This window comes from Clarias gariepinus, chromosome 2 (assembly GCF_024256425.1).
Source record: "Clarias gariepinus isolate MV-2021 ecotype Netherlands chromosome 2, CGAR_prim_01v2, whole genome shotgun sequence".
Lineage (NCBI taxonomy): Eukaryota > Metazoa > Chordata > Actinopteri > Siluriformes > Clariidae > Clarias > Clarias gariepinus.
Window position 1 is genome coordinate 29,016,929 of NC_071101.1, and position 17,129 is coordinate 29,034,057.

Sequence of the window (17,129 nt, forward strand, 5' to 3'; positions counted from 1 at the left end):
AGCCGCTCGGGACGACACTTCATTTTTTGCTCTCTGCCGCCGAGCGGCCGAGAAGCTGGAGGTGGAGTGGCCCTCCCCGCAGCCGGCTCAAAAACCGTCTAAACATTGTAGATTCTCCTCTGCCCAGCTGGAGAAGATTTACCGCGCTCAAGCGGGCACTGCTTGTGCGCTCAACTCCGCTACGCTGCTTCAAACATATCAAGCAATGTGTTTGGCAGAGCTCGGCTCACTGGTGCCTCAGGAGAGCCCGTTCTGCGCGCTGCTTAACGAGGTTAGGACAGCGACAGACTACATTTTGCGCATGTCTCGTTGTGCGGCTCTTTCCCTCGGGAGAGGGATGGCGAGCGCAGTGGTAGCACAGAGGCATTCATGGCTCACGCTCTCTGACATTCCAGATAGAGACAGGGCTGTCTACTTGGACGAACCGCTGTCTGCTGAGGGTTTGTTCGGCCAGTCACTCGATGCCATTCAGGCAAAGTTTGACTTCAGAAGGAAACAGGCCGAAGCGTTGAGAGACCACCGCCGGCAGCTAGCTCGAGCTCTCGACCGGTGAAGCAACAGCCTCCCAGGCAAAACCCACGGCAGTCGGCCTGGGGTATGGGCCCCCCACCGGGCGTCCGAAAGGATTCAGCGACTAGGAGGAGGAATCCTCACTCCTCCTAGCTCAGATTTTAAAGAGAGAGGAGCTCTGGCAGCAGGGAGACACTGTTTCTCCTCTCTCAATGCCGCCCAAAGAGGCCGCTACGTTATGTTCAGGAAATCAGTCCCAAACGGCGCTGCACTTCCCTAACACAGTCTCCCAAGCACAATCCCCCCCTCACACACAAGTGTTTATGTTCGAGTTATGAACCCCAGTTGGGGTGTATTAAAAAGTTCTCAGGGACTTACAGCAAGTACCCGCGATGTTTACAGTGTGATTGCCCCAAAAAATGGTGCATTTTGTAAACCATGTGAATGTTACATTATTAAAACCAATAAAGATTTTTCCTGTTTACAATGTTGCAAAACAAAAAAGCCCGGTGCCATCGATGAGGCTGCACTCTGGCGGAACGCCAGGGGGCAGCAGACCCCTTTCAGAAATCAATGCGGGCCGGTTGGCGTCCCACGTTCTCGAGTGGCGCGCATGCGCAGTCTCGACATGGGTGCAAAACACAGTCGCTATGGGATACCGACTACAGTTTCGCATAAAGCCACCGCGCTTCTCTTCCATAATCAACACCGAGGTGTCGGACGACGCCGCAGCGGTGCTTCGGGAAGAGATAAATTCTCTTATGAGCAAAAGGGCGATTCAAGTGGTGCCTCCTTCGGAAGCGAACTCAGGTTGGTACAGCCGGTATTTTGTCGTTCCGAAGAGGGTGGGTGGACTGCGTCCTATTTTGGATCTGAGAATATTGAACACGTTTCTAAGAACGTACAAGTTCAAAATGTTTACCCTGAGGCAACTGCTAAATGCAATAGGCCCGGGAGATTGGTTGACTACGATCGATCTCACAGATGCTTATTTTCATATAGCGATCTTTCCGCGCCACAGAAAGTTTCTGAGGTTTGCATTCGAGGGCGTGGCCTACGAGTACCTAGTGCTGCCGTTCGGCCTGTCACTAGCTCCCCGAACGTTCACGAAGTGCGCCGAGGCGGCGCTGTCTCCTCTTCGGGAGAAAGGCATTCGCATATTAGCCTATTTAGACGACTGGGCACTAATAGCGAGCAGGCAGAGAAACAGACAGCACTAGTTCTGTCTCACATTCAGACTTTAGGGTTCTCAGTAAATATGCAGAAAAGCTCACTGACTCCGAGTCAACAGTGTTCATTCCTGGGTCTGGAGATATGCTCCGTTATCAGCCGAGCACGTCTCTCAGAGCGCAGAATAGCCGCGTTTCAGCGCTGCCTTGCTCTGTTTCAGTTGCAACACAAACTTCGTTTCCGAGTGTTTCTACAACTAATGGGAATGATGGCGTCTATGATCACTGTGGTGCCTCTCGGGCTGTTGAACATGCGTGCGTTTTCAGCGCTGGGTGCGCTCTCACCGCCTATGTGCGGCGCGCCGCCTCAACAGGAGGCTGACGGTGACACCGTCATGCATGTCAGCCCTTCTATTACGTCAGGGCTCTTCGATAGGCAGGGTATCGTTTCGCAAAGTGGTGTCAACAGATGCCTCCCTCAGCGGCTGGGGCGCTCTGTGCGACGGCTCCGCGATCAGGGGGGCGTGGTCACAGGAACAACGCAGGCTTCACATCAACTATTAGGAGCTGTTAGCAGTGTTCTTAGCCCTGAGACATTTTTGTCTGGTTCTAACAGGCCATCATGTTCTGATCAGGACAGACAATACAACAGTAGTGTCGTATATAAACAGACAAGGGGGGACTCGTTCACTTCCCCTGCTGAAACTATCTCAGTCTCTATTGCTATGGTCCAGTGTTCATCTTCTGTCACTCAGGGCCACTCACATTCCAGGGCACCTGAATTTGGGGGCGGACCTTCTATCCAGAGGGGGCCCGCTTGTGAGGGAATGGAGATTACACCCATGGGTGGTAGCTCAGATTTGGGAGCGCTTCGGCAGGGCAGCAGCGGATCTTTTTGCATCCAAAGAAAATGCTCACTGCCCACTATTCTTCTCCTTAACAGATCGCAATGCCCCACTGGGGATCGATGCGCTGGCACACTCATGGCCCCAGCTCTATTGTATGCTTTCCCTCCGGTAGAACTGATTCTGCCTGTCACAGAGAGGGTACGTCAACAGGGCCTGTCACTAATCCTGGTGGCACCTCATTGGCCGGCGAAGTTGTGGTACGCGGAGATAGTCAGCCTGCTAGCAGCAGAACCATGGAAACTTCCTCTCCTCAGGGACCTTCTGTCTCAGGCAGGGGGAGAGGTAGTGCACCCGCGTCCCGAGCTGTGAAACTTGCACGCTTACCTGTTGAAAGGTCCAATTTGTTAGCAAAAGGGCTTCCTCCGAATGTGATTGAGACAATCCGAAAGTGCTCGGGCCTCGTCTACTAGAGGTTTATATGCTTACAAGTGGCGAGCATTTGAGCAATGGTGTCAAGAACATAATGTTCTTCCATTTCAGTGCTCCATGGTGGAGATTTTGTCTTTTCTACAAGAACTATTAGAGAAAGGCCTTGCCTTCTCTACTATTAAAGTGTACTTGGCGGCTATATCAGCCTGTCATGTTGGTTTTAAAGGAGTGTCACCAAGGGCTCATCCGCTGGCAGTACGATTTTTAAAGGGAGTGCGACGTCTGCGACCCACTACGAGGTCCAGTGTTCCGTCTTGGGATTTATTGTTAGTGCTCGAGGCCCTCTGTGGTCCTCCTTTTGAGCCAGTTGAGTCTATAGATATGAAAATTCTTTCATATAAGACGGCACTTCTTCTTGCTTTAGCGTCTGCTAAACGAGTGGGCGATCTCCACGCTTTGTCCGTGCATCCATCCTGTACGCAGTTTGCTGCTAATGGGTTAAAGGTTACTCTACGGCCGAACGCGGCCTATGTACCGAAGGTCGTTTCCACTGATTATAGCTCTATGGTCTTTGACCTTTATAGCTTTTTCCTCCTCCTTTTTGCTTCTGATGAGCAGAGAAAATTGCATAATTTGTGCCCCGTACGTGCACTACGGGTGTACATGGACCGTACAGTAGATATGCGCTTATGTGATCAACTGTTTATCTGCTTTGCCAGTCCAGTTAAGGGTAAAGCGCTGTCTAAACAGCGGCTTTCCCATTGGATTGTGGAGGCTATTACACTAGCTTATAGTAGCAAGAGTGTCCCATTGCCTCTGGGTGTGAAAGCACATTCAACGAGAGCTATGGCAACATCATGGGCTCTGTTCAAAGGAGTGTCTGTGGGCGAGATTTGCGCGGCAGCCAGTTGGTCCTCACCACACACTTTTGTCCGGTTCTACCGACTTGATATAACGGCCCCCTCGGTGGCTCATTGGGTCCTCTCTGCGGGGTCCATGATGCAGTAGAGTAGCTATCAGGGTTCTTGTGACTAACTTTGATAGATACTCGGCGGGGCGTGAATATATGTCCCATACTATATGTGTTGTACCGAGTGAATCGACTGAAAGGGAACGAATGGTTATGACTATAACCTCTGTTCCCTGAAGGAGAGGAACGAGGTACAACACATTGCTGCCCCGCCTCATAGTTACGCTCGGCGAAGAGCGGCTATCGAACTGAGGGTCAACCGTGGCGACGATGGTTTATAGGTGTAGGCGGGGCTACACCTACGTCACCACAGGTTTGCCTGCCTTTACGGCGTGAATAAAGGTGGCTTCAGCCAGGACACGAGAGGGCGTGATATCCCATACTATATGTGTTGTACCTCGTTCCTCTCCTTCAGGGAACAGAGGTTATAGTCATAACCATTCGTTTCCGTTTAGCATTTGCATAGGATAGTGCACTAAAGAGGACTCACCAGCCTCAATGCACTACAGAAAACACAACATAGAGAATACTGGATACAATTTATAAATAAAAGTTATAGTGGAATAAAGCTTGGGTCAGTGGTGACTCAGGTACTTCTGGGTTGCTGATCGGAGGGGCAGGGGTTTGGGCTACAAGTTTGCCACTGTTGGGCAATGCAGAGTACTGTTTCCTTAGTGCCAGTCCAAAGCCTGAAGGAATGGGTGGGTTGTGGCAGGAAGGTATGACTTGTACTAATATTGTACCTAGCAAGATCGAATGATCCAATGTGGGTCTTAAGCAGAACAGCCCCCAGTTGGTAAGGTGCTGTCCCATCACTAGTGAATGAGACCAAATGTTTCCTTGTCAAATAAACCCTTATTACTTTCATTATCTTTTATAAAAGGCCGCCAAGATTGATTTATTTGAATACAAAAGAAAACAGTCAAAGTTAATTTAATTCAGTGCTTCTTTGAAGTAAATCAGTATAAGCATCATTGTACGGTTTTGTATATGATAAACTGGGGAAAAACCTCTGATGATTAATATCCTTCTTTTTCTGTCTGTGTATCGATGATGGTAGCAGAAGAAACTGAGTGATGACACAACACAGTGACAACACGGGGCCATTTGTCACTGAGGACAAAAAAACAAAGCATCACCGACTGATCACAACAGTGCTGGGAAAGTGTGTTATCTTTGACTGTTGAACTACACACACACTAAAGCTAAAAGGACAATGAAGTCTCTAAACCTCAGAGGCTTCCTTTAATAGACTCCAGCTTTGTGTGTGGCATAGAGGGTCAGGAAGCTAAAGTCATAACAGCAGTAAAAGGTGTCTGTTCTAATTAAAACCTTTCGACAACAATCTTCACATACTTTATTCAGTGAAAATTAAGGTAATGCTGAACTAAAAGAGGAAGTGCAGAAAATTGTTTATTAAAAAAAAAAAAAAGTTAAATAATTTGAAAATCCTAAGTGACTACAAAAAGGGTGTGTCTTCTTTGGAAAGAGTTGCATTCTAAAAGTTCTGAAAAGAACAAAACGTACTAGGTGCAGCTTTATAGTTAATGTGTTCTCTATAGAAAAAGAAAGAAGGAAATTTTACAGATAAAAAAAAAGTTGTAACTACAAAACCTAAAGCAAACGCTTTGCATACAGAGAGGAGCATGAGGGTCAAGACACTGTATTTGGCTTTAAATAAAGGTTTACAAATCCTAAAGCTGTAATAAGGCTTGAGTTTGTGAACAGAAAAAGTTACTTTACAGGGTTTTAGAAAGTCCACCTAAGCTTCTCTGCAAACATGGACCGAAGTAAATAAAAACCTCACTCACAGTGAACTTACAGTGAACTACACGCTACCTTAAGTTGGTTTAACATGCCTGTGTGGTGCAGTGGTAAAGTGCTCGCCCTATTATCCGGAGATCGCGAGTTCGATCCCCGGGTGATGCTGTAACCTCTCGCAGCTGGAGGTCTAGAGGGAGCTAATTGGCCGAGCTCTTTCATATGGGAGAGATGAAAGGTACTTAGTGCTCCTACATTAATCACGGCTCTACAGCCAATCAGGGGCTGTCCTCTGAGGTGTGTGAGCAAGCAGTTCGAAAAGATGTGGTCGGCTGACGAAGGAAATATGATACACGTGATAGTCTTCGGCCCTCCCGACTGAGTGGTAGGAGTAGCCTTAATGTGAGAGCGCCCTGGGAGGAACAGGACTAAATTAGGATCCTTCTAAACTTACTGAGGAGTGCAAGAAAGATGAGGAGTTACATACCTGTTCCAGTTTGAAGATGTGCTGGTTGAAATAGTGTTGCAGTCTCTCGTTGGCATAGTTGATGCAGAACTGCTCAAAGCTGTTGTTCTCATAGTCCTCAAAACCAAAGATATCCAACACCCCAATAGACAAAATCTAAAAAAGAACAGATGTAAAGATTCTACTGGGCCTCCACTTGTGATGAAACAAATAAGAAAAACACATCAATTATATACAATGCACCTCAGGCAAGAAAAGATATACAAACAGATTTTATCTTTTATAGATATAAATAGATACATATGCGCAATTTTGCATTTTATTCATACACATATTTTCTGGGATTCACATATGGAAAAAAATGTGGTAAAAAGAGCACTTTTTTTTAAACAAAAAGTTAAAATTTAAACAAAAAGTGAAATTTAAAAGAACGTTGCTGCATGTGCTACACAGTTACAGTACATTTGTATTAAAAGACATTTTTTTAAACCATTAAAACTTTCAGTTTTCACTAGGGTTCATAGACAGAATGAATTTGCACGAATTTGTTATTATGTTTTTTTCTCAGTAAATATAACCTAGGACTGCAACCATTCATCCATCTAGGAACCTCTGTAATCCAACTAGAGGCCGTGGAGGGCCTCTAGTCTAGGAGGGCCTCTCATTGTATTTAGTAACCTCAAACTTGTATCATTTAATACATGAATTTATTTAAAATATTATTTTCGGCCATCAATATATTTGTAATATAAAATGTTGAGGTAAAATATAACTTTTTTTTCCAGAAAATTAGCTATACTAAAATGATTAAAGAAAGAGTAATTATCCTATTTCATTCTTTAGGTATAAAATGTATAGCTGTGTTATTTAAAACAATTGTTGCTCATTATTATGCCCCTACTTATATACTTGCATTAATTAAGTATTTCCATGTTAATAAACCAAATATATGACTATTACGCCTATTTTTCAGATATTTTATTAAGTGTGACATTATCAAGTTTTAAAAAATATTTTCTAAAAATACTAGATAAATTTGACTATATACACAGGATGTTTTTTTTGCTATAAGAAATACTTCAATGAACATCCCCTTTTTTATCTTTTACCTTGGTTATTATAAAAAAAAAATTATACTGCTATATATTTAGGGATTAAGCAGTGGACATGAACGAAAAAGTGCTACCTTAGCAGAATCCTCTAGGTCTTTGTTGTTGAGAAGCGCGTGGTTGGTACGGAAGACTATCCAGTCAAAGAGAGCGCCATAAAGAGATTTAGCCATGGAGTCTCTCACCGTGCCTGCCTAAAGAAGCGTACACACACACACACACACACACACACACACACACACACACAGACACAAATATGTAATGTTATAAGTAAATATATAATTATAATTATTGGTTCACTGTTGGTATATATTTTTTTCATTATGTGACACTATGTGTGACAACAGGAAACTCAAAAGGTGTGAAAAGCCACGTGAAATCTCCCCACATTTCAAATAAAGGTCGGTTTCTGTGATCTAATTCACACCTTAGCTGTGCAAGTGGAGAGAAAAAAAAGCACGAAGGACAGTTTATTCAAATGAAAAAATCATTTTGCAATAGCCTACAAAGCCGCCCACCATGTAGCAGTCACAGAAACACCAGTATCATACACTTATTAATTAGCCAGTACTTTGTTTCACTTCAACTTTACTGGTCTTGTAGTAGTCACAGAGTTCAAATTTACACCCAATTTATTCTTACAAGTCCTCCCTATATGTCACGGCTATTCAATTAGAGGTGAAGCGTGAATGAGGTGAAGCATTGGGACACTGTTTTACTGATAGTATGCCTAAGTACAGCATAAAGCAATTTCCTCTCTCACATTGTTACAGTTCCAGATTCCTGAAACGAGATGAACTTAATGCCAAAAGCCTTAATGGTATCCAGACTCACAAATCAACTTCTGAACAACTAATAGAGCCATAAAACATAGCCAAGCAAACCAAGCAAGCAACGTACATCGCATCGACATTTTAAGTAACACACCCTCCCTTCTCACAGTAGATGAAAGGAATAAAATGTAAGTACGCTAAAATGAGAACTTGGCTGATTAAGGTAAAAGCGAGAGAAGTATTAATATAGTACAGCAAGCCAAACCTATTGAACAATGGAATCACAAACCTTGACAAGACAGCAGGGATTATCCAGACTAACTGAGGTTGGTAACATTAATATATTGTGTTATTTCTGTTGTGATGTGTTGTATTGATTGTATATTTCAGCACATGCATGTTCCTCATAATTCATCTGTTTAATGATGAGGGATTAAAAAAAAAATCTTTTTTATTATATTTTTGCAGCCATGTTAAAGGTAAAAATCATGCCTTCCAACCTTCCTGTGTTATAGATTACTGTTATTTTTAGCTGAACTTTGGATGTAAGCTTCTCTACATCCACCTACTGACATTACATAAAACACCCCCTCTATGAATCATTACTTTTGTACTGAGCCTTAAAAAAAAAACACTTCAATCAAAAGAACAGCACTTTAAATAAAAAGAAAAAAAGAATAAATAAATACATTTTATATATTTATAAATAATTTATGTTTAATTTTCTAATCCACTATTCTATAAATTTTATTTTATAAATCCACTATTCTATAATTTTCTAATCCACTATCGGTATCTTAATCACACATGTGTCGCAATTTCCTATATACAAATGGATAACAAATTAAAGGAAAAAACTACGTCATAAAGTAATCATGAGCCACCAAAATAGCTTTAATGTGTCTCTGGATTCCGCATCTACTCTCTGGAATTGTACTGTACAGAACGGACAGAGTAATAGTCTTTAAAAATAGTGAATATTCCCTCTGTTAGAACAATAGCAAACTATTCAGTAAACTCTCATCATCATCGTGCTGGAAGACATCACACTTATCAGGATAAAGTTGATCAGCGTGAAGTCTACCCAAAAGAACTTATATTTTACCAACAAATTGCCCCACTGGGGGTCACCTTACTGTATGGATCAACCATCCAGTAACACACTCTGTAAGCTGAACACACACTCAGATGACTCATCTGCCTGGATCACTTTTTTTCACATCTTTGTAGACCATTGCTTATGGTTTTCTTAAATGTGCATTTATCTTAGTAATGAGAGGTTTTTGCAGTGTGACCTTACTAACATCCCTCCATATGGAGTTTCTCACCGACTTATGTTCATGGCATGCATTAACATAAAAAACAGTGAAAAGCTGGTGCTCTTCTGGTTTTCCTTACACAATTACTGTACAATAATCACTCAATGTGCTGACAATATTCAACCCTTTAGGTTTACAGACATCTTCCCATAAATATAAACTCAGATGCCCTGCATGGTCTGGCCCGGCTTACTCATCTAGCTTTTCTTGAGTCATATTCACTTGCAAACACTCATTTTCTAACACTCATCTGCTCTATGTCCTTTACTCACAGCTCTACCGCACAGGAGATACTGTATGCCTTTTGCTGTGGAACACGCTTCCTCTGCTTGTCCGTACATCCACCCTTTCCTATTTTAACACAATCTTTTCCACCTACTTTATTATGCAGATCTTTTTTTTTTATCTTTAAACCAACTGGAAGCATTTTGTAAAAATGCGGATAAAACCTTTACAAAATACTTGTATATTTTCTTAATGTAACAACTGTTTTGCCTAAAGTTTCATAGAAAGCGTTTATCATGATACAGACTGTATGGACAACACCCTTGCAATTATTTTTGATGCATTTTAACAGGCCAAATCCACTCGATCAGTAATCAAAAGCTATGTTGATCCATTGTATAAATATGTGGCTTTGGGATATGAGAGATGTTAGAGGTTTCAGCATGAGTTCATACTAGCCCTTTAACCTTTTGTGCATGTATAAATACTATACATGGAAAAAAAGGTACAGTACATACTGATATTATATATACAGTGTCACATATAAAATGTATAAATCTACTTTAGTAACACTTTAGTAAGAATACCACAACTATTATAATACTGAGTATTGACTGTTGACACAAGGCAGGTTGGCACATGCCATATGCAGCTAATGATAAATTCTGACCCTACCATACTTTCTGCCTCAGTAGAAATCATCATGAATCATCAAATCCAGGCTACATTTTTCCCTGTCTGTTCAGTTTTGGTGATCCTGTTCCCACTGTTGCCTCAGCTTTCCGTTCTTGGCTGACAGAAGTAGAACTCGACATGGTCCCCTACTGTTCTGCTTGCCACAATTTTACAAAGTCACTATCTAAGTTACTATAGCCTTCCTATCAGCTTCAACCAGTCTGGCTTTCTCCATTTCTGCCTGTCACTAGTTTTTTTTTTTTGCACAATTTTAAGTAAACTCTAAAAAATGTTGTGTGTCAAAATTACAGACGATCAGCAGTTGTGGAAACACTTAAATCAGTCTTACTGGCACCAACAATCATGCTACAGGTTAAAATCACTGAGATCACATTTTCCCTGGTTCTGATATTTGATGTGAAGCTTCTGGCCTGTATCTGTATTAATTTATTGACAGCATTAGGGCCACATGATTGGCTAATTAGATAACTTCATAAATTAGTAAGGGCATACATGTTCTTAATAAAATGCTTGATGAATACATGTACTGTACTGGGTTGTTTATACAAACATTTTGCAAGGAATTAAATAAAAATTCAGGTCATACCTCAGCCAGTTTATAAGGAACAATAAGTCGCTCTCCCACAGTCACAGTCTTTCTTGTGGTCAGAGCCTCAAAGAGCATCTCTTCCTTTACCTGACCACAAAAGAATAAAGAAAAAAACAATGAAATATTAAATTACAGAGAGCTATTGTATGCAACCTGGGCATCCATGCAGATACTGTACACCAAATCTAAACTACATCATGTGGAAATCCAGTAATGTAAAGGCAACTTTTCTGAAAAAAGAATGATGAGACTATGGACAGAGTAATGCCAAGTTGCTATATAACCTAAATGCACCCAACAGAAATGATGAGTGCAACATTTTTTTGTGACTTTAATAATGCTTTATTTAACCAAAAGGGTACAGAAATTCTGTCCATAAACACAACTTTGGTTTAAGCTGCTAAACTGTATGAACTTAGTTCATGCCAAAATGCATTAAGTTTCTATCATGTGGGAATCTAAAAATGATATGCTGCTTCATAAATGTCTCAAAATAATATTAATACTGTGCCTGGTCAATTAGGTTAAATAAATTTATATCTTAACGTGCCAAGCCATTGTAAAATCTAAATAAAACTATTGAGTGAATTTAATGGCCCTTACCAAGAGCTCAGCTTCTACATGCTAAGATCACTTCATGACTCCTAAACAAGAGCCAAATGCCTCTTAAAATTATATGTTTGAAGTCAAAGCTTCATCCAACTTTCCCCTAAAGCTGAAAGTCAAATCAACTAAACTAAGATGATCAGATAAAATGGACTTGCTGTGGAAATGAGGGGCGTTGGTTAGGGAAAATGTATCAAACTTTGTGTGATCCCTATCAGATATTTTGCACAGCATGGCTGCTGCAGTAAGAGGTGATGTAGTTAGGACATTATACTGTATACAAGAAGACTTGCAGCTTCATTTTAAACACTAAACAAATCTGTTATATTGCAAAGATTACCTCTAGCAGTTCCGAGATGGTGGGGAGCACTTCAGGATTACAGATATCAATGCAGTCGTCTCTGTAAGTCTTTTTCTTGTAGCGTATGTTCCCCAAAAGAAGGATGGCGGACAGAAGAGAGAAGATTCTGTCAGAAAAAAATGTACAACATGAAAGATTTAATTAAAGATAAGGATTTAAAGATAATGACTTAGATAAACATAATGGGGGGAGAATTAAGTATTCTGAGTTTTTTTTTTTTTTTTTGCTATTTAATATATTTCCAGTACATATTATAACAGATGAAGGAAGGTAAGAGAGAAACCACAAGCCACTTGGAAAAAGTTGCAGAATTACACTAAAACAATAGTTAACAATAAGCAATTAACTGCATTGCATTAGTTTTTGCATCTACACCTGAAAAAAAAAAACTGAAATCTTTTGGAATAAAGGACTGAAACAAAAATATAACTTTTTGGCAATAATAAATTAATGACATGCTGCAAAAGGCCTCTCCCTATCTCAGAGCAGTGACTGCCAACAACAGCAATTATGGAAACAGCAACAACAATGACAAATTACTAATACAGATAATTTGTGATATAAATACTTTTTGCCCCTTGCATAGCATTATGCTTATTAAAACATACAGTACATAGTTTATAAATAGTTGAAAAAAATATGCATACAAATTTAAAATAGATATATGCACAGAAAGATTCTACTATTTACTCCTCACTGTAATTCACATTTGAACATCTGTGTGAGCCTTGTTTGCACATTAATGGTATGTAAAGTTAAACATAATGTTCTCTTCATGCTGGTGAAGTGGTATGATGCGTTTCATACTGTTTACGGGTGGCTGGCAAGAATCCCACCATCTCCATGGCTAGCTGTAGTCTCTCAAAGTCATGCTTCAGATCCTCTCCTTCCACAGTGAAACAGTCCTAAAAAGGTCAAAGTTTTTATATCAGAAAAGCTTTAAAAAATTACTTTTTACTTTGCATGATTATCCTCTCGTGGTGCAGCCAGTTGCAAAATGCTAAGCTTTCAAAATGCTAGCATGACAAAGTTACTAAACTGCTGCAACAGTAGCAAATTAAATCTCAATCTCAATGAATCAAATAAGGAAATATGGTCATAAATACCAATCTAAACTTAAGTTCTTTACCCTGAGTTGCTGACAAGAGCATAATTGGGACAAAATAGAGTTATTGGGACAAAATAGAATGGCTAATACCCTATTTGGCCCACAATACCCCTTGGCACCACCTAACTGATGCTACGTTTTTCAGTTTTACAATGTAAGTGTGTTTATGGTTCATCATTATTACACACCAGAGCTTCTGTTAAACCTTCTCTATAAGCTCTATAAGTGAGGTCCAGGAGCCTCTTTACACCTCATCAAAACCCACTCATTTTCCCCCTCCAAGGCCCAACCATGTGCCACAAAGGGAAAAGCCAGCCTCTTTTTTTATGCTCTCATTCCAATTAAAATGCTGACTTGATGCTTTTTATCAGCCAACTGACAATATTTGATACACTGAAACACACTGGAAAAACAAAGTCTATGTGGCTGGCAGAACGAGCTGGAGCTACAGGCCAAACACCAAGACCTTAAAATCAGTGTACCTAAAAAGAAAGCAGACCAAGTTTGATGTCTGGTGCTCTTTTTACTTCTCAGAAATGTAAAATCTCTGTTAAGAAACTGCCAAAGAACCTAATCTTGTATCCTATGAGGGCAAGCTTACACCATGATATGTAAATACACATACTGTATACTTGTACACATACTGTATTGCTGTATAAAGAAATTAGTTAAATTTTACATTGGAAGAATGAAGAGTGATGTTAAATTAGCAGTCGAACATTGTAAAGCAGCAACATAGAGGCTGGGTATTACAACAATATTTTGCACGATTGTTGCAACGCCTACTGCAAAGATAACAAAAAACATAGCGGTACACAAATAAATATGTGCTAATGTTCATAAAGACCCAACAGAGCACAGCACAGAGTGACACAGGCAATAAAGCACAGCCAGTGCATGCCATAGCACATACGGTTACACACACACACACAGACACAGACACACACAGACACAGACACACACACACTCACACACACACACACACACACACACACACACACACACACACACACACACACTAAAAGAGTAAAAAAAAGAAAAAAAGAAAGGGAGGTACTATTATGGAAGCATTGTTCAGACCCAGCACAAACAGGTTATGCACAAAATTCAGACAATACTGACCAGCTCGCTCTCATAGTAATTTTCCCAGTGTAGTCTTTGTACTTTCTTTGTCATCTGAAAGTAAGTTACAAGGAGTTAGGAAGTACAAATAACCACTCCCTCTCTTAATTACACATAGACTCAAATATACTGCACATGAGGTGCTGATAAGACAAAAGATTTCATAATAAAAACAAAAATACAATAGGTGAAGTTTACAGACACTATACTGACATCCTTTACAAATTATTATACCAGATAATGAACATGGATTCAACATTTTTAACAGCCTTTTTTTTTGCTTATGGTAGTTTTCAGTTCTACACTGAAAAACAGTAATAAACAAATGCTGTAACATCTAAAAACAACCAATAATGAATCTTTGGCTACGCTATCTGAGAGAGGGCATCAGTGCTTCAGTGAGCACTTAGAACAGCTTGGTTCGGAGAGAGCACGCAGCAGTCTATCATGACAGGAAAAGCAGAATGCCCGCCCCATCTCACGCTGGTTCTGCCCCATGCTTCTAATCATGACTGTCACCATGGCAACAGAGGCACCCAGCAACATGGAGCATCGTCATGTTCTTTGTGTGAGAAGGATCACAGGGCGCAAACGGTAGTGACAAACATCTGGGGAAAAATGACTCTGTGCTTCTTTCGCAAAAAAGGGTTTAAATGACAGAATAAAGTGGTACAATGTGTAGTACTTGACGTAGTAAGAAAGCATGGTCTGTGTGTTCTAATTTGTGGAGATATATAAATGTAAGTTGTTTTTAAATCAGAAATGATTTTAAAGCTCTTAAGAGGAAAAAAAACACAAACCAAGCCTCACCTGGTTGAGGTAATGATACTCGTCTGGTTTCAGCAGGTGGAAAGATTTTCTCTCCTCATCACTTGCTCCAGCCAAAAGGTAATAAAACACATGGTAGTTCCTGTTGACAGAGAGAAAAAAAATGATATACAAAAATCCAGCACATTTCAAAATACAGTACACTAAACTTCACAGGAGCAAGACTGAGATCCTTTACATGAAAGCTTGCATTATATTAACACATTTACAACAATTTGTATTTGTATGGTCAAAAGTATGTGAACACCTGACCATTACACCTGCAGTACCAGTCAAAAGTTTCTATTTATTTTTCTACAATACTAGAGATTTCCAAACTGTAGATTAACATATGAATAAGAAAAAAAAAACAAGAACAACAACAGTCAGGTGCTGTCAACTTATATTTTTTTTGCAGAGCAGTTACCAGCCTCAAAAATGATCAATTAACAGCACCTCATATTTAAGACATTATGAAGCCTTTACAGAGCATAAGTAACAGACACATTAAAAAAAGATTACTGCCCATTTTGGATGAAAAAAGAAAATAAAGAATTTTTAGAAAGAAATAAAAATCAAAACAGATAATGCACATAAAAAGTGTGTCCAAACGTTTGACTGTTATTGTACAATATAAGTGTTTGTTGGATAGGCCATTCCAGATTTATTCCCTACTTTGAGTCATAATAACCTCCACTCAAATGTGAAGGCTTCCCTATAACGACTGTGGCCATGATTTGTGTTCATGCAGCACTAAAGCATTAGTAATGACAGGCACTGATGTCAGGTGATGAGTTCTTGGGTGCTGTCAGTGTTTCAGTTCATCCCAAAGATGCTCAACGTGGTAGAGATTAGGGTTCTGTTGAACTTCTTCCACTCCAACCCTGGCACACTCTGAGACATGTCTTCATGGTGCTTACATCGTGCACAAGGGCATTGTTATGCTTGAGCAAGATTGAGACTCTTAGTTCAACTAAAGATCTTAGATATTTCATTAACAAGTTGACATACTGTAGGTCTCAGAGCTCCCCTGCGTGCATTAATGCTCCACCTTAAGCTGGGAAGTTTTTTTTTTTTCCCCTTACATATTTTTGGGTTTGTCCACACACACACACACACACTGGAAATCCTTCTGAATGTCTAAAACTGATTAAAAAGTGAATTTTGCATAATAGGTGCCATATAACGTTATAGCATATAAAGAATTGTATAGACTATTACATGTTTATACACAAATGTTTGTGTCTATGCTACATACACCAGCCTCGGTTAACTGGTAGAGGAGGAGGCGTCGCAGTTATTCACAATGATAATTTGACTATTGTACAAAAACACGGACACAAATTTAATTCATTTGAAATTCTTTATAGTAACATAAGTGTATTTAACTATATTAAGTCAGCTCAGTCGATCCCGCTAATTGTCATTTACAGACCTCCAGGGCCGTACTCGGAATTTCTTAGTGAATTTGCAGATTTCCTCTCAAACCTAGTCATTTCTGTAGACAAAGTGTTAATTGCTGGAGATTTTAATATTCATTTTGAAAACCCAGAAGACCCTCTGAGAACTGCATTTATGTCTATACTGGACTCGGTAGGAGTAAATCAGTGTGTTGTAGGACCCACTCATAAAGCAGGTCACACTTTAGATTTAATAATATTATTTGGATTAAGTATAAGAAATTTATTCACAATACCACTATCTGAAGTTATCTCAGATCACTATCTTGTCTCATTGCAAGTGTGTCACAATAATAATGTACACACAGCGCCGCGCTACCGTATGAAACGTACATTCACATCAACTACCAAACAGAGTTTTATCAGTAATCTCCCAGAGTTCCCAACTTCGATTAGATCACCGTCTGACCCCACAGAACTCGATCAGGCGACTGAATATTTAGAGTCGACATTTCGCTATACCCTAGATAATGTAGCTCCAGTCAAAAGAAAAATTATTAGAGATAAAAAACTTGCTCCCTGGTATAACGATCACACGCGCACTTTAAAACAGACCGCTCGGAAATTAGAACGTAAATGGCGTCAAACTAAATTACTAGTATTTCAAATAGCATGGAAGGAGAGCATCCTGAACTATAGAAAAGCTCTTAGTGTAGCTAGATCAACATATCTCTCCACTCTTATAGAAAATAACAAAAATAATCCTAGATTCTTATTTAATGCTGTAGCCAAATTAACCAGAAATAAGACCACTGCAGAAATCTCCACAACAACATCATGCAATAGTGAGGACTTCATGAA

The 17,129-nt window shown here is 40.1% G+C and overlaps 1 protein-coding gene across 6 annotated transcripts in view; it reads right to left on the reverse strand.

Moving 5' to 3' along the window:
* myo9ab (myosin IXAb) overlaps nt 1-17,129 on the reverse strand; it is a 107,606-nt gene that overhangs the window by 26,328 nt on the left and 64,149 nt on the right. For all 6 annotated transcript variants that reach the window (XM_053491226.1, XM_053491227.1, XM_053491229.1 and 3 more), the window contains 7 exons: nt 14,872-14,971; nt 14,062-14,115; nt 12,639-12,736; nt 11,811-11,937; nt 10,862-10,951; nt 7,340-7,456; nt 6,175-6,309 (listed from right to left, as the gene is read on the reverse strand). In XM_053491226.1, the coding sequence (XP_053347201.1) occupies nt 6,175-6,309; nt 7,340-7,456; nt 10,862-10,951; nt 11,811-11,937; nt 12,639-12,736; nt 14,062-14,115; nt 14,872-14,971 (721 nt within the window). The remainder of the gene's footprint in view (nt 1-6,174; nt 6,310-7,339; nt 7,457-10,861; nt 10,952-11,810; nt 11,938-12,638; nt 12,737-14,061; nt 14,116-14,871; nt 14,972-17,129) is intronic.